The sequence below is a fragment of the Barbatula barbatula genome (genome assembly GCF_947034865.1).
Source record: "Barbatula barbatula genome assembly, chromosome: 14".
Classification (NCBI taxonomy): Eukaryota; Metazoa; Chordata; class Actinopteri; order Cypriniformes; family Nemacheilidae; genus Barbatula; species Barbatula barbatula.
The window spans coordinates 10,456,420-10,479,174 of record NC_136777.1 but is presented as its reverse complement, the minus strand read 5'-3'; the positions used below and the strand labels follow the sequence as shown (position 1 = coordinate 10,479,174).

Genomic DNA, 22,755 nt, shown 5'->3' with positions numbered 1-22,755 from the left:
ATAAATAAATGGAAATTTTAACTGAACCTCATCTTTTGCTATTGAACATTCAAAATGGATATTGTTGATATGTGAGGTATTTTAATCCCATGACTCCTGTGACCGAGGTAATATAATCCTGCAACAGTTAGGATTCGTTGAGGGATTAATCCCATTGGACAATGTAGTGAGTAACGGGTCAGGTGATTTCTAGGGAAGCTTCAGTTCATTCCGTCCGCCAACCCGGATGCACAGATCATTGAGTGGACTGTTGTAGGGGTTCAGATCGCAGGCTTGGGGGTAATTCAGCACCACGGGGGGAGGGACAGCTCTCGGTGAATTCACGTTTTGCCGATGCTATAAAGACGTGCTGGTCCTAGCATAGAGGACGGTGATACGCCCGCAAAGGGTCTGCGTTTAAAGGGACTGGGTCTGACAGACTGCATGCTGGATTTTTTGGTTTTAAAGAGGTCACTTGCATGTCCAAACTCGCCCGGCGTAGTAAACGCACACTGGGACTGACGAACGATGGCGGAGTGTGGAAGGAAGGGACCGTCGCTCCTCGAGGAAGCGCGTTCTCGCTACGAGAGCTTGCAGATTTCCGACGATGTGTTTGGGGAGTCTGGAGACGACAGCAGTGAAAACCCATTTTACAGTACAACGGGAGACTCGAATTCGGACAACTACACGGAGACACATGCAGACGATGCCCGAGCGCGTGAAACTAGGAGTAGTCAGAGCTGCGGTCCCCCTGGGTCTGTCTCCAACGGCCAAGCGCAGGAGGAAGGATGGACCGACGCACTACAGGACGTCACCTTTCCCCACTATCAGGACACACATGGTGAGTTTAATGAACGTTATGTCCTATGATAAGCTCAATAGATGCTATGCAGCTTTATGAGCCTTGAGAGGCCGTGTGACACCTAGTGGGTCACACTGCTCGCACGACGAGCAATTAAGATCACAGATGGGACCCTTTGATGGCAACACTGGTTTGCTTTGATCTCTCCCATCAGATGGCTCAAACAGATAACACGAGTCCTTGAAATATGGATCAGATAGTTGAATCACAATTTAGTGGCTATGGGAAATGAGAAATGAAATGTGACAGGTACTCCATGCAGACCACGTATGATGGGTCTAATCATCGTGATACATTGATATTGCTGTACCTGTGTCTGGGCAGAAGGGTTTTTTGCATGGGTGACTAAGTTGAGCCAATTATTTCTTGGTTTTATTTAGAACGTCAGACTTAAAATCAGTTTGGTGACTCTCCTAAGATTTACTCGGCTGTGTGCAGATACTTTCTATCGTACCACTTTCCTGTAGCTCAGTGGTTAGAGCATGGCGCTAGCAACACCAAGGTAATGGAATCGATCCAAGGGATTACACATACTCAAATACAAATGTATACTATCATGCAATGTAAGTCGCTTTGGATAAAAGCGTCTGCCAAATGTATAATGTCAATGTAATCATATACAATGACATACAGTAGAACACGCATTTAATGCAATTGGCACAGTCATGGTAGAGTGTGAGAGAAGACATCGGAATCAGGACCAAAATATCTAAATATGGGGGCGACTTCCCAGACGGGGCTTAAGACTAGTCCCAGACTATCTTAAATGTGTCTTGATCGGAAAAACTTACACTGACAGATCATTGCCATTGTTTTGCCTCAAGATGCACACCAGTAATAAGCATCCATTTCTCCTGTAATAAGCAGCACTTATTTGATGGGCAATCTAAATTAGGTCATGAACAGGTGATCAATAAAAATCAGTGATCAATAAACTTTGATACAAATTTTCAGCTTTTTTTCGTGTCCACCCAAGTCAAAGTGCCCCAAGGGTTTCAAAGGCATGCAACCTGTTTAAATGATGCATGTAAAGATCCTTTAGCGTAAATCGGGATGTTTTTACGCTAACGGGCAGTGTTCAGTGAACAAATGAGGCTTGACATTGGAAACATTTAGAAATAAATTACAAATTCCAACTTTCTAGCCAGTTGACATCAAGCATGCTAAAGCATCAGTAAAAATTTTAATATTATTCATGTTACATATTTATGTTTTCCTGAGACAAATAGATGCTAAACTCTTGATAAATGCCAAACGTTTTTGGTCGTGGTTGCTCGGATGGTTCTGTCTGTCACCTTGGGGGGGGGGGAATTGGCCATCTGGTTACAGGTTTTGCTTGGTCATGAGCTGAAAAATTATGCTTTAAAGATTACACACAAAATCTTGGTCATAATACTTGGTTTCATGGAACGAGCTTGTAAGAGCCAGTTAGATGAAGTCAATATTGTTTAGCTTATTTTAAACCAGTGAGACAAGAAGATTAAACTACTGAAAAGGTACATTGCATTCTATGACAACTTCCATGAAGATAAACTACCAAATATGTTTTGCAATCATACAAGCATCTGTGTAAAGAGAGTAAAGAGTTTAAAGGTGTCTTTCATGTTTCCTAATGCAGACGTTTGTTTAAAAACCGAGACACACATAAACTCTGTTTGTCTATCATATTTGAAATGGAGCCATGTGGTAATTTAGCACCTGCTGCGAGATCTAAAAGGAAAAAGGATAAGATCGATTAATAGCATCTTACATGTATAAAGGAGGTTTAGAGAAGGTCTACAGGAGCTGCTGGTGTCGTCTTTTCAATAATTAATCTTGCAAAATACAGCAGCTGTTCTTCAGCAACTCGGACTATAAAATGATGATAAAAACAACTTGATGTTAAATTGAAAGTCTATGTATAGACAGAAGATTTGAACACATAATCCTTCCATCCATTCTCCAAACCCAATATTGTTTATTTTATTTGGTATTCTGATATTATATTGGAAGTGAATGACATGGCCATGATCAGGATTAAGAGTCATGTATTACATAACACTATAATCCAAGTCAAGACCATAACAGATTTGAAAACTGATACTGTACAAACACAAAACGGTTTATTCTGTCTAGTCAATGTTCTGTACATTCCAGTATAATTAAAAAATTACACCCTAATAGCAGTTTCATCCTATTTTACATACAGAAAAAGATGAACGTAATGCAGTTTAAGATGTATAGTTTGCTTTATCCTCATGGTATGTTTGTGCAGCAGATATTGGTTGTGCAACAACAATGAATATTTTTTGTATATATAGATATATATGTGGTACTTTTAATGCGACCGTCTTCAAATAAACTGTACATGTTTGCTTATAGAACACACCCTATACAAACATCTTTATTACACTGTCAGGACTCAACAGTTTACTTTTGTAAAACGCACTGTGGAATTCAGGAGAGTTTACAACTGCAAATCAATTGTACACAGGGGTGTTGGGGTCACGGTGACAAAATGTTATCACCACCATCTCCAACCTGTACTATTACAATACTGACAATGAAGATAAAGGTGTTTTGTTGTCTTTTGCTTGTATGGGTGTTCATAAAACAGCAGATGAAGTATACACGTTAGGGTTAGGATAATTTAGGATCAATACAAAACCTTCACTGATGAATATAAACTGCAGTATTTGTTAAAGGTAATTGCTTCTTCCATTCTCAATGCAGAATTGAGATCCATGAGCTTTTCATTGACGTTGCAATGATTCATCATTGCCTTTTAGATCTTAAGTTAGATACAGACGCTTTCTCTTTCCTCCTTGCATGCTTCATCTCTGAGAGTCATTAAGTCTTTTAAGACTGACAAAATACACATTAGAGTTTGTAGAGTATAACAAGAGAACAAAGTAAGCAATCTTCTGTGAGATGCGTTTTAGCAGATTTTGAGCGGATATGTTCAGCTTTCACATCACATTGTTAATGTACCATATGCTCATTCTTATCTGACGCGTTTTTCATGCTAGGAAGATGATGAGAATATTCCAGTCCTGCATTCCGTAGATTTTAATTCAACACCTAGAAATTGAATATGCCATTTTCTGCCAGTACCTAAACAATCTCAATTTATAATTTGCCGCAGGTCCGACAATGAAAATGCCGGCTACAGCCACTGCAATAGATTTCTTCCAGATTTTTGTTCCCGATAACGTCATCCAGATCATGGTGACCCAGACCAACATGTATGCCAAGAAGTACCAGGAGCGTTTCGGAAGCGAAGAAGGATGGACCAACGTGACAGTGGCCGAGATGAAAGCCTTCCTGGGCTACGTGACTTCCACTGGCGTGAACCGCTGTGAGTCAGTGCTGAGCATCTGGAGTAGTGGATTCTTCAGCAACCGCAGCATCGCGCTCAAAATGAGCCAGGCGCGCTTCGAGAAGATCCTCAAGTACTTCCACTTTGTAGCCTTCCGCTCCAGTCAAGGTGGTAGTCATGGCCTCTATAAGATCCAACCCTTCCTGGACTCACTGAAACAGAGCTTCAGCTCCAGCTTCCGGCCTTCACAGACACAGGTACAGAGATACACAACATTCATTACCTGAGCATCTCATATACAGTTTACTCTGGAATTTTTGAATATGAATATCCATGTTTGATTTATACTGTATATGAAAGTCCATGATTTTTACAGTGATTAATGGTTCCTGCTATGTTTTCTATTAGGTTGGATCTTCATTTGTAATGCTGTTAATATATGTTGGAAATGATACATTTAAAACACTGTTTACTGCATAAATGTAAAATACTAAAACATTGTGGAAATCTTATTTTTTATACGCAAACAGGTGTCTTAAAAAAACATTAAATTAAGAAACAAAAATGACAAACTCCAACCAAATCTCATTAACTTTTGTAGAAACTAGGGCTTGCAGGCATTTTCCATTTCTGTGTCAGTGAAAGTGGGGTTTAGGGATTTAAATCAGAGCATGTTGTGCTGTAATTGGTAGCACTTGGAGTCTGGTCACATGTCCTCGGGCTTATATGGTTCCAATAAGAGCTCTATTCAACTATTCAGAACTGCTGATTGCAAAGATTCAGCCGTACTTAATGGACCTCTGTAGATTTATTTTTGTTTACTTTGTGAATCATATGTTTTTTAATGCAAATTCATATATGTCTGTCAAAAGGACAATAAAAGCTAAATAACTGTAATATAAATAATACAATATCATGATTGTGATATGTGTTTGTAGTAATTCCTCTATTAATATAATAACACCCAATTATTACTTAGTTCAGTCTTTTAAGAATAAAAATGATTACACACTCATTGTGTCTGACATTTAAATGTCAGGCTCACGTAAGGAAGTACAAATTATAAGAATACTACAACAAGAGAACACAGCCTGCCAAGTAATCCATTTCTTTCTACCATCTTTCTATCATAAAAGCGATACTTTACCCAAAAATGAAAATTCTGTCATCATTTACCCACCTTCGAGTTGTTCCAGATCTATATAAATGTCTTTGTTCTGATGAACACAGAGAAAGATATTTGAAAGAATGCTTATAACCGGACACATTTCGCCCCCATTGACTACCATTGTAGGAAAAAATTCAATAGTCAAAAGTGCCCCAGAACGCAGAATGATAAAGTCATTTTTACTATGAGAGTCAATGGGAGTCTGGAGATTCTTCCAAATATATTTCTCTGTGTTCCTTAGAACAAAGACATTTATACAGATCTTGGACAACTCGAAGGCGAGTAAATGATGACAGAATTTAATTTTTGGGGTGAAGTATCCCTTTAACAATTTGGATGATCTTCCCTTTTTTCTTTAATTTTATATTCTGCCTTTAGACAGAAAAAATGGAGTTGTGAAAATGAATTTAACAAAAGGGCCAGAATTTGAGCAGTTCATTATTCAGTGAAAGTAACTCACCCTTATTACATTCAGTGAAATCAAAGTCCTAATATATCATTAGAATAAAGAATGAGCATTTCCTGATGTACAACATTGTTTTTCAATCAATATGAATAATTCACAGAGCATAAAGCATCTCAGCAGAGCATATTTAATTTAAGAAACTAGTATTGTGGACATCTATGATTTTTTACTTGTCAGAAGGCAGTCTGGTAATGCAGAGAATTTAAAGAGGTGATTTTGTAATGAACTATTTAAGTGATCTGTGTTTCTAGTGATGTAGATTCTTTATTAGAAGGTAGAGTTTGAAACATTTAATTATTTTTTATTGTGAATGATCTCGTCAGATTGAGTGCTTCATTTTCTTCATTACTAAAGGGATAGTGTACTTACAAATGAAAATTCTGTCAAAATATGATTTATAAATATCTTTGTTCTGTTGAAACAAAAATTCTTTTTTTGTATTTTAAATTCTTTGGTTCAACCAAACAAAACATTTATACAGGTTTGGAACAAACAAAGAGTGAGTAATTCACGCCAGAATTTTCCTTTTTAGGTGAACTTTCCCTTTACCTACTATTTTGAAACACGTCTTATTTTATTATTTATTTAAGATCATAATTCACAATTTCATCTCGCCCTATTTTCCAATGTTTTGAAGGAAACAGTGCTGCTTGTGGTTCGTGAAGCCTTGCTTGGCCCATTTCCGAGACAGACCCACAATCACCCGCCTACCATGAGGAAACTAAACACCATCTGTGTCTCTTAGCTTATTACCTTGACAGTGTGCCAACCAGCTCATTTTGACTACCATGGGTTTGATCCCTTATCTCCCATTGGTAAACCATCAAGCATTCAACAGCAACACGCCCTGTTTAACTGCATGAAATATAGCCCTGTTTTAATATGAGATGTTATGCGATGTGGGAAGGAATGCTTGGCCATGCACAGCTTGCCCTCACAAGTGTGAAGTGGTTGCTAGGGTGTTTTTTATCTGGTTGCTATGGGTGGTTTCTAGGTGTTTTCTATACTTGTCATCCACGAGAATACAAATTCTTCAGTGTAAATCTCTGAGATTTCTTGGCCAGTTTATCACCTGGCAGGCATCTTATTATCTATTTTAAACCCAGTGATCATACCTCACACCTCTCAAGGTCCTCATCAACATATCATCATGTTTTTCCTGAAGTCAACAAGCAGAAATGATGCATTTGCAGGTGTTATCAATTCTATATGCTGCTGCTTTGACTCAGGTCCTCCATGAGCCCTTGATCGATGAAGATCCAGTGTTTATAACCACATGTACAGAGAGGGAGCTGCGCAAGCGGAAGAAGAGAAAGTTCAGCCTGTGGGTGCGACAGTGCAGCTCTACCGGTTTCATCTGTCAGGTGACTGCGCACACACATGCAGCTTCAGGGGAGGATGCTCGCTGATAGCTCACAAATGCATTAACTTGGCCAGCTATTTAGGTTACATGTGCACTAAGAAAACAACAACAAAAATGTGATGCTAAACTTGAGTTTGGTGCTGTAAGATCATAAGGAATTTAAGGAATAAGTAAAATCATATTACCAGATGGAATCAATGAAGTATCATTTATAGCCAAAGCTCAGACCACTTAACATAATTGCTCTCTTTTCTTGGTTTGTGCCTGTGAAAGAATTGACTGCTATTATGAGCCAGGGGTGTGGACCAATAAGACAGGAGGATTTATAGTCTTGTATTTGGGGTGAATTGAATAATCAAACAATAAAATGCTAAAATCCTATTAAATTTCAATACTTGAAATATTAAAATGATTTGGCTTTCTTACCAGATCTATGTTCATCTCAAAGAGGGTCCGGGTCCAGATGGGTTGGACACACTGAAGAATAAACCTCAGCTTCACAGTCTGGTGGCCAAACAGCTCTGTCAGAACCTGTCTGGCTGTAGTGCAATCATCTTTACTGGACCAAGCATCACAAGTCTAAACTTGTTTCAGGAATTTGAGAAACAAGGTACAGTGCAACAGCATTGCAGTGCTTCTCTTTGTATCTGCAAGCAGCACGAGAAAATAAATGATGTATTAGGAGTTGTGTAAATTAAATATGATGTGGGAAAACCCTGAAATACAAAGTGAGAGTGACACATTTATTTTATTGTAATAAATACTGCTATATTGTAGAAGTAGTATCTTGTAGGAAACAATGGGGTGCTGTAAGTCAGCGTGATGTATTTCTGCATGTGTTTTTCCTCTTTTTTTCTACTAATCTTTCCCCATTTGATGTTCCGCATCGCCTGCAGATTTTAATTACACACTGATAGCATCCTGTGGCAAGCAATAAATGGAGAGAGTGATAGGACGTTGACCTTGATTTCTCACAGCTATGAATGAATGAGGCATTTATATAGAGCTTTATTGTGTACTACCGTACACCCAAAGCGCTTTAAAATCATATGAGGGGGGTCTCTCCTCAACCACCACCAGTGTGCAGCATCCACTTGGATGATGCGACGGCAGCCACAGTACAACGCCGCCAGTTCGTTCACCACACACCTGCTAAAGGTGGAGAGGAGAGAGAGATATAGAGCCAATTCAGAGGGTTGGGAGGACATGATTGACAAGGGCCAGTGGAGGCAATCTGGCTGGGACACCGAGGTTACACTCCTACTCTTTACGAGAAGTGCCATGTGATCTTTAAAGACCACAGGGAGCCAGGACCTCGGTTTAACGTCTCATCCGGAGGATGGATGATTCTATGATTTTCATAGACTCCAGCCTCCAGCTGCGGGCAAAATAAACAGTTAAAGTGCAGCCAAAAATGTAAAATCTTTCATCATTTATTCTAGGGATGTGCAATTAATCGAAAATTAATCGTAATCGTAATCGTAAATTTTGGCCTTCATCAATTACAAAAACAAATTAATCAAGGTAAACTATTATTGTGCCGGATTCCATTTTGCAAGGATCCTCTCTTTTCTTGTAGTTTAAATCCACGATGCACACATTTCCATTACAGTGGTTCAGCAGTAATATTTCTTTACATTTATTTTTGAGTTAAATAGAGTTTAAAAGCCAAGTGTTTGTTTTATTTTCTATATTGTTTTAGAGGTTAATGGGTAATGGGTGTTAGATAATCGTGATCTCAATATTGGCCAAAATAATCGCGATTTTTGTCATAATCGAGCAGCCCTAATTTATTCACCCTTATGTTGCTCCAAACTTGTGTGACTTTCTTCATGAGTAAAAGATATAAGGAGATGCTACACAGAATGATATTGACAAACATCCTCAGTCAATTTAATTTTACGGTTAAAGATGCAATGAAATAAAATGGTGATTTATGATCTTATTCCACGAAAGATTTATACAGATCACAGATTAACACAGTAGATCAGCCATTATGACTTCTCAGTTATTCAGGTTATCTTTAAAGATGAACTATTATAGAAAGGGGACATCTTAAAATGGTGTTCTGATATTTTTTGCCTCAGCAGTCACATCATTGGGAATGAGATTTACGACTCTCGGAATTACTCTTAATGCTGAGAAATTGCCACAATCTTTGAGTAGAGATTAGTCACACAACTCATCCCTTGTGCCCACTGAGAGGATGAATTTGAGCAATCGTATCTCATTCAGACAAGCTGAAGCGTCTGGCAGAGCTGTCAGGACCACATTTGCTTACAGCTTTGCAGACCATAAAGCAGTCCAACATCAATTAAAATGGTCAGAAAGAAGACCCTGGAGTAAACAATTCATGTTACTGCGGTATGATTTACTATAGTACACCACACTAAATATATAATAACGTTTTTAGATTTTTTTTCGCACTTTGAATACTGAAAAACTATTCAGAACTGATTGCTTACATCATTTTTGTTTTCAGTTCAAACTGACTACCATAGTAGGAAAAATGTAATGATGCCCCAGAACTGTTTGTTTTCCTAAATTCTTCAAAATATCTCATTTTGTTTTCAACAGAACAGATCACTGTGGTAGTGGATGATGTACCAGCACTGAAAACTGCTAACATTCTAACAAAAATCTTTCTTTGCGTTAATCAGAACAAGTAAATGATGACAGAATTTTCAATGAATCATTTACTGTCATGTCAAGGCTGTATGACTTCCTTCCGCAGAACACAAAGGAAGATACAAACAGCGGTACTTGCATTGGTTTTGTGTCCATGCAATAGAAAATAATGGGTACCGCCGTTGTTCAGTTACAAACAGTAAAGGATGAGTAAATGACGATAGAAATTAGATTTGTGGGTGAACTGTCACTTTAAAGTCAACCTCCAGTCATGACTTACTGTGCTATACAGTGCAGTGAATACTCAAGGCTGAGGTACATTCATCCTCCTGTGTTCTTCAGAGACAGAGTCATTATTTTTCCAGGATTATATACTAATAATTTTCTCTTGTCATACAGGGATCTACTGCTGCGGCTTGCTGAGCATAAGGAAGAGTGATTGTACAGGTCTCCCTCAGTCTATGCTGATGAACACAGAGAGCCCACAGCAGCGTGGTCAGTCTCGCATTAAGATGAGAGGAAACATGTCCATAATCAACTGGTACAACAAAGGCAACTTCAGGTTCCTCACTAATGCCTACTCTCCTACCAAAGAAGGTAAGAGGATGAAAGTTCATGGTATCCTCAGTTTATAATGGGAGGAAACGTGCAAAGCTACAATGGTTGATCACGATGCAAACTACAAATGTTGGTACTTAAAAAGAAAATACAGTACGTGCATGATGCCTCAAGTGTGGCAGACTGAGCCGGTGGGTTTTATGCTGATGTGAATAGATTAAGTAGATATCCGGCACATCACAGGATTATGACAAGCAAAATCTAATCTTATTGCACTTTACTTTTCTTTGATATGTCCTGATGTGTTCTGACAGCAGTTATACATTACAAGCACCAGAGCTCAGCTTTTTCTCTACACTGTGCTTTAAAGTGTAATGATGCATCAATTCAATCATACTTTATCTTTAGTTTTGCCTGTGTGGTAGCTGTAGAAATAGATTTGTGTTCTTGCCCTTTTCTCCTCTTTATCATCTGCTTTCTCATTGTTATTATTATTATAATTATCAACAACTAAACATATATGCAATTACTGTTATAGGGTGGAAGCATTCACTCACAAGTGTATACAGTATAACTCCGACTGAACTTGTAAACCACTATTTAAATTCAAATTTAAATGATCAGTCAAGATTTTAAATGTATAGTTCACCCAAAAATGACAGGAAAAAGTGCCCCAGAACTGCTGTCCAGTATATTTCAATCCGTTTGAGAGCAGATGTTGCTTTTGAGTAAAAACTCAGTGCTGATATTGCTGTGCTAAAGTCCTGCCAAGTTTTCTGTACATAACCTGAACTAAAACACGTTTCCCAGAGGTACTGCGGCTCAAAGGTTGGACGCTACTTAAGTCCAGGGTCTATAAATAGCTTTGCAATGCCTGTCTTCAAGACTCAAAATAGCACATATTCATTTCCTAAGTACACCAGTATCTGCCAACATTGCAGTTGACGTGGCTTTCTTCTCTTAAGAATAGCATCATACTGTAATGTGCAGTAGATGACTGCAGGATAGTTAAGCCAAAATAGAAAATTCTTGAATTGGGAAAATGAAAATGGTTTGCACATCATTGCACATATTGTATTCCAAACCTGTCTTACATTTATTTTCTTTCGTGGAATACAAATAGGTAGAAACAAAGCCTTCAGAATCTTAAACAAGGATGCAAATGCACCAAGGGCAATGCAAGAGCGAGAAGTACAAAAAAAAATTCTCCTTTTGTCATCTTAAAATGTCACAGAGATATGGGCTGACAGGAGGGTGAATAAATGACGAACCGTTCGTTTGTGTGAACAGTAGGCTGAGATATTGGAGAGTTAATAATTGTCCAGATCCCATGGCTTAACTCAGTACTTATTAATCATGTTTCAATGACATCTTGTTTTTAATTATAATTTAATAACATCTCAGATTAAAAGTCTACAGAAGCTTTACACGGACTAGTCACTTGCTAACGCATACATTGAATCATTCTGAGTGTTTGTGGCCAGATTGTCAAGAAAATAAATAAGCCACTTGCTGAATATTGGTTGGATGTTGAATGTACTTTATGTTTACTGTGAGTGACAGCTGTGCTCTGGTGCTTTAGGGGTGATCATTAAGAGGAAGAGTGGAGAAATCCCTTGTCCTCTCGCTGTCGAGGCTTTCGCTGCACATCTGAGTTACATCTGCAAATATGACGACAAATACAGCAAGTGAGTTATGCATCTGTTTTATGTAACACACTTTATGACTACTGTGAACTTCAGTTTGCATTTATTGGGCTTCAGATATGAAACACAGCAGAACGAATCAAATTGAGTCGTTTTGGTGAATATTTATCTAAGTAAATATTTACTTAATCAAGGTTATGCTAATTTTGCTCCGATGCAACATTCAGGCCGCATACAAAAAAAAAACATGAAAACAAATGCCTAGAAACCATCACCCTTTTCCATCTAGGTACTTCATTTTCCACAAGCCCAATAAGACCTGGCAGCAGGTGTTTTGGCTGACCATCAGCATTGCCATCAACAACGCTTACATCCTTTACAAGATGTCAGACGCCTACCACGTCAAACGCTACAGCCGGGCACAGTTCGGTGAAAGGCTGGTCAAAGAGCTCCTGGACATGGACGACTGCTCACCCACACAGTGAGGAAAGTCACATGCTGTCTTATAAGAACATAAAAACCCACACGCACATTCATACTAACACATACGTTATTTAACACATACTTGAGTTGTGAACTTCAGGGTTGTGTTTACTGTACACCCCAATATGTAATAAATACATGTGCCAAGTTTGGTTAAAAATGGATGTTGCAAATTCACATTTCAGACAGCATTTGACTATAACAAGTGTGTCTGGATCGTAAAAGATCAGTGTACTGTACATAAATCACTACAGTCTCTGTAACACTTGCTGCATGAGAAACATGAAACGTGTCGATGTGCAATGATTTTTCTCAATAGAATAATAGTAGTGTCGATGTAGTTTTGAACCCTGAGGTACGATGTTTTGTGATTTAGCTCTGTTTGTGGACACCATATCCAACATTAGGCACTGACACATATACTGTATATATTTGGTGATCGAGGGGTTTTATCGACAAAATAAAAATGTACATTCGCGTTAAAAGGGAGATTTCCCAAATATCTGGGCATTTTTCTATTTTATAGCACTTCAATTTGATTAGTTATGTGTATTTATTTATTTATTAGTACTTTTTTAACCGGGCTATAAGATTAGTGGTTTAAACACTGCTGCAGGCGCGCTCCACACAGGTAATGATAACTATGCTTTCCCAATACTTTTTGCACTTGGAAGTAGCTAAGATGTGGATTTGCTGGATTCATTCAAAACTTTTTTTCTTATTTGAGTAGTTGACTAATATGCAAATGTGTGTGATAGCAAACAATTTTAAAGCAAGCAATGAAGTTAGATCTCTCTTATTTATTATCATATAAAATGACATGTTCTTTTATATGATATTAATAATAAAAATGCATCATTCAATCATTCATAAAATAATGTAATATTAACAGTTTGCTTTCTAACTTTTGCTGTCACACCATAGGACACATATACAATTATTTACGCAAAAATACATAATTCGATTTCCATTGTGTGACATAACATGCCAACATTAAAGGGAAAGTTCACCCATAAATGATGTCTTCATTTACTCACCCTCAGATTGTTCCAAACCTGTATACACATTTATTTGTTCTGTTGAACACAAAGGAAGATATTTGACCTCACCTGCCATTTACTGCCATAGAAGGGAAAATAAATACTATGTTAGTCAATGGTTTGTTCCAAACCTGTATAAATACCTTTGTTCTGTTGAACACCAAGTCAGAATATTCATTTGGGGTGAACTGTCACTTAAACTTATCTTTCTTTCGCCTCTCATTATTGATAACTTGTTAAAACGGTTGGTAAAGAAAAAGAAAAGTATAATTTTTCCTTTAAAGAAAAGGCCCGAATCATTTACATATTTTAATGTTGGTGAAATTTAAATGTGCGGATAAAAAGGGGGAAGTGCTGTGTTTGAGAGTGATTCAAACCCGAATGATAACACTATTAACTAGTCTTTCTTCCTTTAAGAGGTTGGATTTTGTGAGGGTTGCCAGATCAGTCAAAAAATGTTCATTCTGTACATTGCTTTATTGTAACTGTAGTAATGGCATGTTACAATCACAGCTATGGCATAATTTATCCTTTCAAAGAACAGAAACTGGATGAATTCACAATGATTTATTTTGATAATTTCCCTCAGGTAATAACTCTAATCAACCGTCTCCCCTATTTATCACTGTGCTGTATTCATACTGGATAATAACCACTGTAAGGGACCGATGTACAATAGCTAGTGAATTTGTGTCACAGACGTTTGGGAAATGAAGCAACAATAGATGACATTATATCTATCCTTTGCTTCCTCTGTTGTCAACTGAGCACCTGCTGTCGTTCTTTGTGGGGATACAGAGTAACACTGAACACTAACAACCCAATTAACATGTATTTCACAAAATTTCACAAAGACTCCTTTATGCTTCATACCGAGTGTGTACAACATGTCTACTCTAAATGGTCAACAACTGCTGAAAGGATATATATGCCATATTTTCTACCTGTATCTTTTGTTTTAACCAAGACGAAAGCAATGTTTTATGTGTTATGAATGTCATAATCACCATAACTTTGATCGGGCATCATTGTAGGATTTTTGTACATGTAATCAAAACTACAGTCAATAATAATAGATAACTGCCACCTGTGTTTATGTACAGTAGTATAATAGGAAACAAATTATAAGATTGTATGTCTGTGTTCTGCAAAGCACCTTTTTGTTTTTAATGTACCACAGTCCATCTTCAAGTAACTAATTTAATGGAAAGTGAAGAGGATGATGAATTGAAGTGATGGTTTTGGTTTAAACTGTATGACCCTAACATATCCCTATCATATCAACGGGGTTTTGCAACTACAAGGTCTACGGTTGTGCAATAGACATTACATAAGTTAAGAGACTGGTTTGGGTGCTATGAACATCTCTGCCAAGCACAGTGAAAACAGCAAACTAATGAAAGTGGTGCAGTACATAAATAACCCTTCCAAAAGACAAAGCTTCTGTACAGGCCGCTAACATTCTACAGTATGATATAGGGCCAGCTTTGTACAGCAAGATAGCAGGTAAACAAAACTGACCTTTAAATAACAGAAAACAGCTTTGGCAACTATAACCCGTGAATACTCATTTAACGGACCAAATTCCTCAATAACAACCTAACAGGAAGCCAGTGTTGGACGTGTATCTATTCACGTATGAATGTTGTGAATGCGCCGTATCTTGCTGTGCAGTTGTAATGCTTGTTGTAACTTCACTTGTCTTTTCACTATGAATGTTGAAAATAAGGTGTATGGAAGGGTATCCGTCTGTTAGTGTGATGTGTCCTCTGTCATTTTTACTCTCGCTGTCCGGTCACTGAACTGATGTATACTCCAGCTCCGTGTGTGCAAATTGTGCACTAATAAATGTTGTTTATAAAGATTTTTCTGCACTACTTGGTTGCAACATTTACATGTAATTCTACATGCAAAATGTACATTGTAAAGAAATACTAGAAAAAAAGCATTTTCCAGCAGCTGGGGCACCAGAAATATACAGTCAAAATAAAACATTCCCCCCATAAAATCATGATTTTCCTGTTTTTCTTGTAAATTTGCAGTCTTTTTCTGTCATTTGATGGCCGCATTTCATAAATACGTTAATAAAACAGTAACATTTTGTAAAATGACAAATCTGTAATAACTGCAATATTTGTGAAAATACAACTTGGAAATGGAAATTACACTGGATATTAAATACTTAACCAGTTAATTTCATACAGTAATAAATGGCTGTAACATTAACCGTCAAATATAGAATTTAGTTCTATATTACAGAGATAATTCATCCTCTTTCTTTTGTGGAACACTGGAGAAGATATTTTGATATATGTCCCAGTGGTTCTGGACGTCAATGGAGGCCCAATGTTGTTTGTTACCGACATTCTTCAAAATATCTTCTTTTATATTCTGCAGACTAAATAAAGTCATACAAGTTTGAAATGAAATAATTTTCATTTTTAAGGTAAACCTTAAGGTACCATAAACCACAGTTTATACATCAAAATTCTGGTTTAATATTTATTTTTAAATATACTATCGTGGACACTGGTTATGTATATAAATTTTATTTAAGTTAATTATTTTCAGTCATTCAAACTTCTGCAATATCTATAAAACAATGAACAAACACAAGCGCTGTACAGTTGACCAAACCACTATAACTGCAACTGAATGAGTATAACTGTACATGCATGGACATACATACTGTATATACACACATATACACTAGTACAAGCGTTGACCCCATGCCAGTTCCTTTGCTGTTGAATGCAACTTTGAGATTTTGAAAAAGACAAAAAAGCAGGTGGGGGTCACACGTTCTTCATTTACTGAAAATTAAAGGGTCCTGTCTTGAATAGAGATGTGTTTCCGTGTTTCACTCAAACAGCAAATGACTTTGGCACAGTGTGCTATGTAAACATTTCATCCAATTGAATTATGCAATTATCCATCACGTATTGCTCCTAATTTGGCTGCGTTCTCCGAAATCTCAGTGTTGAAAGCCGTTCATCTGCACGAATACTGTTGTGTCAAGTGGGAAGGCAATCCCACTCCGCCGGCTTCTTTTCACTTAAAAATGTGCGGCCCACATCTCAGTTTCTTTCGGCTGTTCATGTGCTCGTGGGCAGCAGACCCACGTGACTACAGGAAACCTGGAGACGCTACAAAAACACACATCCTAAATACAGGTTGACTGTTTTGTTTCTTCTCCTCAGATTCGCTGTGGATGCCACTCAATCTGAAAAATCAAGACTCCCTGTTTTGATTCCATTTTCTAATCACCAACAGGGAACTGTAATATCTATAAAAATACAGGATGGTGTGAAAGATTCATACAAAGTCGAAGATTAACATAACATTAACTGCTGACACATGAGAAAAGCTGACCGAGGGAAAGTCAGGGGCTCACTTAGTCTTGTTTTCCTACCCTACAATAAGTTAGTAAGGAATGCTACTGCATTATCCCAGCTCAGGTATACGACAGATAAATGGATTAAATGATTAATCTTCACGTGTCACAGGCTTCCCTGTTCATTGGATTTACAGTAACACTAGTTCTGTTAGGATCAACCAGTGACAACTGAAGTACCACGATAACCCGAAAGCATAAAGACAATGATAATGTGAGAAAATGGAGACACATAATATTCTGCCCTCTCTCTTTTCTGAGACCAGATGTGTAAAGCACACTTTGAAACCTGTAAGGCAAAACACCTCACATTTCCTTTACAGTACAGTAAAATAAGGGATGCTCAAGTAATGAGAGTTGAGAGTATCACGATTCATCTTGAGAATAAAACCACTGTGAGGAAGAAATAAAGGACATGATCCAGAGTGCACCTGTGCATGTATCCGAGCGATGGGGAAAGAGAAAATGAGAGCAAAGTCTGCCTGGAGTTAGCAGATTTACATGATTATTTCACATAATACACATTTAAGAAAAAAAGGGTAGAAAGAAATAAATGATTATGGAGAAAATTGTGGGTTTGAAGACATGTTTAAACACTAAATTGTTAGCAGCCAGTGCTACAGTGTGTGAATCCAAAAGTCATGTTCTGTACAATGCCTCAAATATCCTTTAGAACACACCAGGCCTCTTAAAGAAAGCAGGTTGAATCTTTACACATTGCACCTTCAACAGATATAGAAAACTATAGAAAAACTCGATGTCTCCATTTTTTTCCAGCTCTTTTGTCCGTGCGCGCACCTCAATTTGAAACACAAGGCTGTAGAAGTCCTCCAAAGAAAGAATGTGTGTCTGTGTCAGCGCGCACGACAAGAGTCCTCCCCCAATCCCGTGAGCCCACAAATCAAACCAAACTGAAACAGTTTTCACTCAAAAATCCAGCGCAGGTCGGGAGCCTCCGTAAGACGTAAATTACATTCAACGCTATTGGTAACGTGACTAGAAAAATAAAAGGATGGACGTCAACTCCATTGTTAAAATGTGCTGAAATCCATTTAAGAAAATGAGAAATGCCAAAAAGAAAAATACACGAGAAAGCAGATAATGTTCGCTCGCATTGGAAACAGGACGAGAAAGAAAAAAAGTTTAGATTCACTTTCCAAGACCTGGATATAAGACAAAACAGTGAGGTATATAGTTAGATGGAAATCATCATCAACTTTGTTGTCTGATTTCGATGCCCCGTGGCCGTTGTAGACCAGAGCGGCCGCATTGTGGCGGACCCGAGTCCGGACAGCGATATCTCTGAGGGGCGAGTGCGTGCCCAGCGCGGGCTGTTTGAGGGCGAGAAGGGGAGGCCTTGGGACTGGTGGGGTCGAGCTAGGGTTGCAGATTGAGAGTGAACTTCCACTGTTGGGTAAGCGAGGGGCTGCACACCTCCACCGTCAGACCGCCGTTCCGCGCGCTGCGGCTGTCCAGGCACAGGTTGCTACCCACGTGTCGCAGTTTGGAGTAGTTGTCGATCTGCTCCCATTTCTGCAACGGAAACAATGATGTTTAAAATGGGGGCGTCAACTCCAACGCTTTGAATCCCAATGCTCGGTGCGCTTACCTGTCTGCTGTCGTTCTCCCTGCAGGCCTGCAGCTTGATCTGCGAGCCGCCGGTGCGATCCACCACCGTCAGACACAGGTCCATGTGTTTTACTGATTTGTCTTTAGTCAAAGCCCATTCCTGAGCAAGACAGAGAGGTGATCAGATGGCAAAATAAAGTAAATACAGCACACATATCCATTTACAAATGTTTACCATTTTTTCCCCTGAATATTTTTCATAATTTTTATAATAATATTTTTATGCCTGCAGCTTTAATGACAACATTACTTGAGAAACTAGGAACATTTATCCTGTAAAAAATGTTAATGTGTTTAATAAAATAACTTTTATTATGGTAATGATTAATTATTCATATTTCTTGAATGTATAAATGTATGTTTGTGTATCTATATATAAATGCACATATATTATACAAACACATTTTAGGCATGTGATCAGCAAAGGACACAAAAGGAAGACTGCACGCACCCTCGCCCAACCCTTTAATGTTACCAATTAAATGTTACATGATTAAAAACAGGCAACTGTTTGCAAAAAATATATATATTTCATTTAGCAACACAAAACAAACTATTATAATTACCCAATTCTGACTGTTACACTAATATACATTTGAACTGATATTTAAAAAATTGCTAGTCACCTAAACAATATTGAATAAAATAGGTTGAAATGGGTAGGCCTTCTTTAAATTTTATTGTAAACATCAATAATTGCACACAAAAAGTAAAGAATCCTCCGGCCTCAAGAGAGTACCGCATCTACGTCATTAATCCAAGGTATTTGCAAAGGTTGCATGTTGCGGTTTTAGTTCATTTAAATGTATGCATTCAGTAAAGACTTCAACGTGTTTATATATAGACTGTGGCTAGATTGGCCATTTGTATAAATTCAAGCCATTAAATTGCTTAATTTTGTCTCTGTATATAGATAATGTTAAAGCATATCATATAGACGTCTCAACTTCCAGACTCTGCACAGCGTTTTGTAAAGTATACAGAAAATACAGTTCCCCTCTTCAAAAAAAGCGTGTGTCATTTTTAATTAATACTAAAACAGCTGTGTTTGGCATCTATTTTTCACGGACTCTCTGGATATATAAAGTGAATTCGCAAAACGATGTTCTGAATGAAGCGGTTGCTCTGAATTTGTAACATGACGTAGAGAGCGTAGAAAGGAACGTGTTGGCCGGCTGTATGAGAATGTTTTATGTGATTTTGACTTGCAGTCCATCATGTGATCCAGACACTACTGTGTCTATCACCAACACTGTGTGTCACTGACCCACCGCAAGTGAATTGTTTCTCTAAATGAACCCAAATTCACTGTCATGTGTCCATCGCCAGTTCTGTCACATCACACATTATCTATTCAGTACCTGAGCTCTGAATGATACCTGATTCCCCCCTGCGTTGTGACATTCATACACCCCCACCACACCATCAGCAAAGTGTCCCAGCGTATCCAGACAGTTCTGGCCCTGCTGTAGTGCTCCGAAGGCTATATCCTGGTGATCCGGCACTCTATACAAGACAAAAACGTAGTATCAAGTCAGTCACTGGCAAAAAGGTATAGTAGTTTAAGTTCTTAAACACTTATGAAAATGTAATAAAGGTCCCATTTACAGCTAGAATGAATCTGCCTCAGTCAGTATTAAAGAGATGAATATTCTGTCTTTATTTACGGACCCTCAGGTTGTTCCAAACCTGTATACATTTCTTTGTTCTGCTGAACACAAAAGAAGATATTAGGAAGAATATCAGTAACCAAACAGATCTCATCCCCCATTGACTCCCAGACTCCAATAGTATTTATTTATCCTACTTTGGCAGAAAAAGGGCGATTAGATCTGTTTGGTAACTGATATTCTTCCAAATATCTTCTTTGAAATAAATGTATACTAGTTTGGAACAATCTGAGGCGAAGAACTTTCATTATGAGTGATATTCCTTCAATCTTGATTCAGCCAGGCACACATGATCATCATGTTTGTTGCGTTTATCTCAAACAATAAAAGCTGACTTATTTACTATTAAGGAGTAGTGATGTATAGCAGGGTCTTTCTTTAAAGTGGAATGGTAATACAGATCCTTTCCACAGCTGTTGTCGTGATTTATCACGTCCAAAATAAACTTTTATTCTGTATGTGATGAATCGTGATGAATCGTTGGACAGCCCTAGCTACCGTACATGATGCTCAGGTCAAACACTCACCGTAGCTCAGGGTAAACATTCTCCAGGTACCACTTGAATGGTTTACAGCCCAACCTCTTCTTCATTTCCAGTCTGCTCTGAATACTGGAAGACATTTATGAGAACCATTTTTTTAAGTGGTAGAGGTTAAACTGAAACTAGCTGTAGGCTTTTGTTACGTTGTTGTTAAATATTGTGCTAGTACACTTAATTCCTTGATGAAGATGGACACACACTTACTTGCCATAGGGCACATTACGGGCTGATGGTACAGCGGCATAGTAGAAATTCTTGAAGTCATCCATCCATACCTCTGCTGCTCGCCTGGTGTTTCTGCAGAGAGCAAAGTAAATGACACATTCTATATGGAGATACTAATGACAAAACGACCAGCACTTCATTATGCCAGAGTCTAATTTCAGCACTAATGGACCTTCTGTAACACACACAACAGCTGAAGTTCAAAAATGGCAAATTCAACCACTGGGTGGCGCACACGAACCAAACTACACTACAGCTTACATTTGTATTGAAACAATACACTTATTTATAAGACAGGCAAGTCTTCTTTAGCAACTGTATGATGTTGATTATTTTTATGTATGTGTTGTTATGTTTATAGGAGTTTTAAAAGACGGTCTAAAACTGTAGCAAAAGCAATCCATGCAATTTTGTTCCAGTGATTTGACCATGTTTCACTGTACCTTATTTTACACTTTTTTTAATTCAATGTAATAATTCATTATTTACACACATGGCCTCTTATAGCACATTGCTGTAAAACGGGTGTACTCCAAGTCAGAGACTCTCAAACCTTTTCCCTGTAAGGCCCCCTTTGTGTTGGGTGCATCACCATGCGGCCCCCCAAATAAAGACTTATAATCATAAACATAAATCATTTAAATTCAACCAAAAAGTTATGCAATTCTGGAACATCAATAATTTTGGTTGGGTGGCTTTTTTTATGTTTGATTGCATAATATTTATGATACATTTCTATAATTCATTAAATGCCTCAAAATCTGTGTTCCCCTGGATCCATCTTGGGGCACCCCTGTTTGAAAACCACTGCTCCAAGGCTCGGTCTTTAATATGATTTGTGTTTTATACAATATCAATATATTTATTTAATACTTTTTTTTAAATGTTAAAAATTTACACATAACAGTTATTATAGTTGATACCTGGCAAACACAGTCCCGCTTCCCCCTGGGAAAGTATATGGATGCTGTTTTCTGAAGACATGACCCACACGACTGCAGGGAATTATCTCCAGACTCCCTCCACACTGCCAGACGCGGAATGAGATCTCTGAGAAGCACAACAACAGCCAGATCTATTAGGACACATACACCCCACAAACATCTGACAAAACGCACAAGTTCGGAAAAAACATCAAAATGCCAAAACTCAGAGTTCCAAAAAACACTACACACAACACAACAATCATGTTATAAACAGATGGTGCCCCAGCTTTGTAAACCAGCCTAGTTCTCTCCGACCTCAAACAAACACACGTGCAAACTTAAACTCATTTCCAGTCTGAAGGCATCGTTTCTGGAACCTCCATAAGCTTTCCACCATCACCACAGCTGAGAAAGTGCTGTGTTTGTGGAATAAATCCAAACGCTCTCTCAGAATCCATCATGAATCAGACGTTAATGGCGAAATCTGAAAATCTCACTCCGCCTCTGCCAGTCTGCAGATGCAACACTATTCTACACAAGTTTTTTCAATGATGACTTAAAAAGCAATAGTTCTGCTGTGCTGACCCTCCTCGATGGGCCCATTATTCATTTTGGCTGAGTGAGGTATCATGATGGAGGTATCATGATGTCATTCGTGGTTTTATACACATGCTTTGCTTTTAAGTTTAGGGACACTTAAGCAACACTTAATGTATTTCACTGCATTAAAAAGAACAAACTAAGCATCTGTTAAAGACTGCACATTTTTTAGGTCATTTAGTGGATGTATAAAGCCATGAAGATGTTGTGACCTTCTGCGAAGTTCTTAAAACCATGATGTACATTTATTAGTGAAAAATTATTAGAAAGACAAAACA

General features: G+C 38.0%; 2 protein-coding genes across 3 annotated transcripts in view; one reads left to right on the top strand and one right to left on the bottom strand.

Annotated features, from left to right (window-relative positions):
* The first annotated feature begins 139 nt into the window (after positions 1-139).
* On the top strand, positions 140-15,495 carry pgbd5 (piggyBac transposable element derived 5). Its single transcript, XM_079472592.1, has 7 exons — positions 140-820; positions 3,966-4,396; positions 7,003-7,137; positions 7,566-7,746; positions 10,164-10,361; positions 11,905-12,010; positions 12,258-15,495. The coding sequence occupies exons 1-7, from the start codon at positions 508-510 to the stop codon at positions 12,451-12,453; spliced, it is 1,560 nt and encodes a 519-aa protein (XP_079328718.1). The 5' UTR covers positions 140-507; the 3' UTR covers positions 12,454-15,495.
* Positions 15,496-15,958: 463 nt separating this feature from the next.
* The window catches only part of galnt2 (UDP-N-acetyl-alpha-D-galactosamine:polypeptide N-acetylgalactosaminyltransferase 2), a 52,067-nt gene continuing 45,270 nt past the window's right edge, over positions 15,959-22,755 (bottom strand). The window contains exons 11-16 of one of the 2 annotated variants that reach the window (XM_079473483.1): positions 21,875-22,001; positions 20,931-21,023; positions 20,712-20,795; positions 19,894-20,020; positions 18,495-18,614; positions 15,959-18,418 (exon numbers count right to left, since the gene is read on the bottom strand). In XM_079473483.1, the coding sequence (XP_079329609.1) occupies positions 18,263-18,418; positions 18,495-18,614; positions 19,894-20,020; positions 20,712-20,795; positions 20,931-21,023; positions 21,875-22,001 (707 nt within the window). In that variant the 3' untranslated portion in view covers positions 15,959-18,262. Of the gene's footprint in view, positions 18,419-18,494; positions 18,615-19,875; positions 20,021-20,711; positions 20,796-20,930; positions 21,024-21,874; positions 22,002-22,755 lie in introns of both variants that reach the window. The other variant, XM_079473482.1, reaches the window with a different exon arrangement.

Bases quoted from the DNA above. Each gene is read 5' to 3' on its own strand.
- pgbd5 (XM_079472592.1), top strand. From the start codon at position 508: ATGGCGGAGTGTGGAAGGAAGGGACCGTCGCTCCTCGAGGAAGCGCGT. The intron at 10,362-11,904 runs GTAAGAGGATGA...CTGGTGCTTTAG, and splicing joins CTACTCTCCTACCAAAGAAG to GGGTGATCATTAAGAGGAAG. The intron at 12,011-12,257 runs GTGAGTTATGCA...TTTTCCATCTAG, and splicing joins TATGACGACAAATACAGCAA to GTACTTCATTTTCCACAAGC.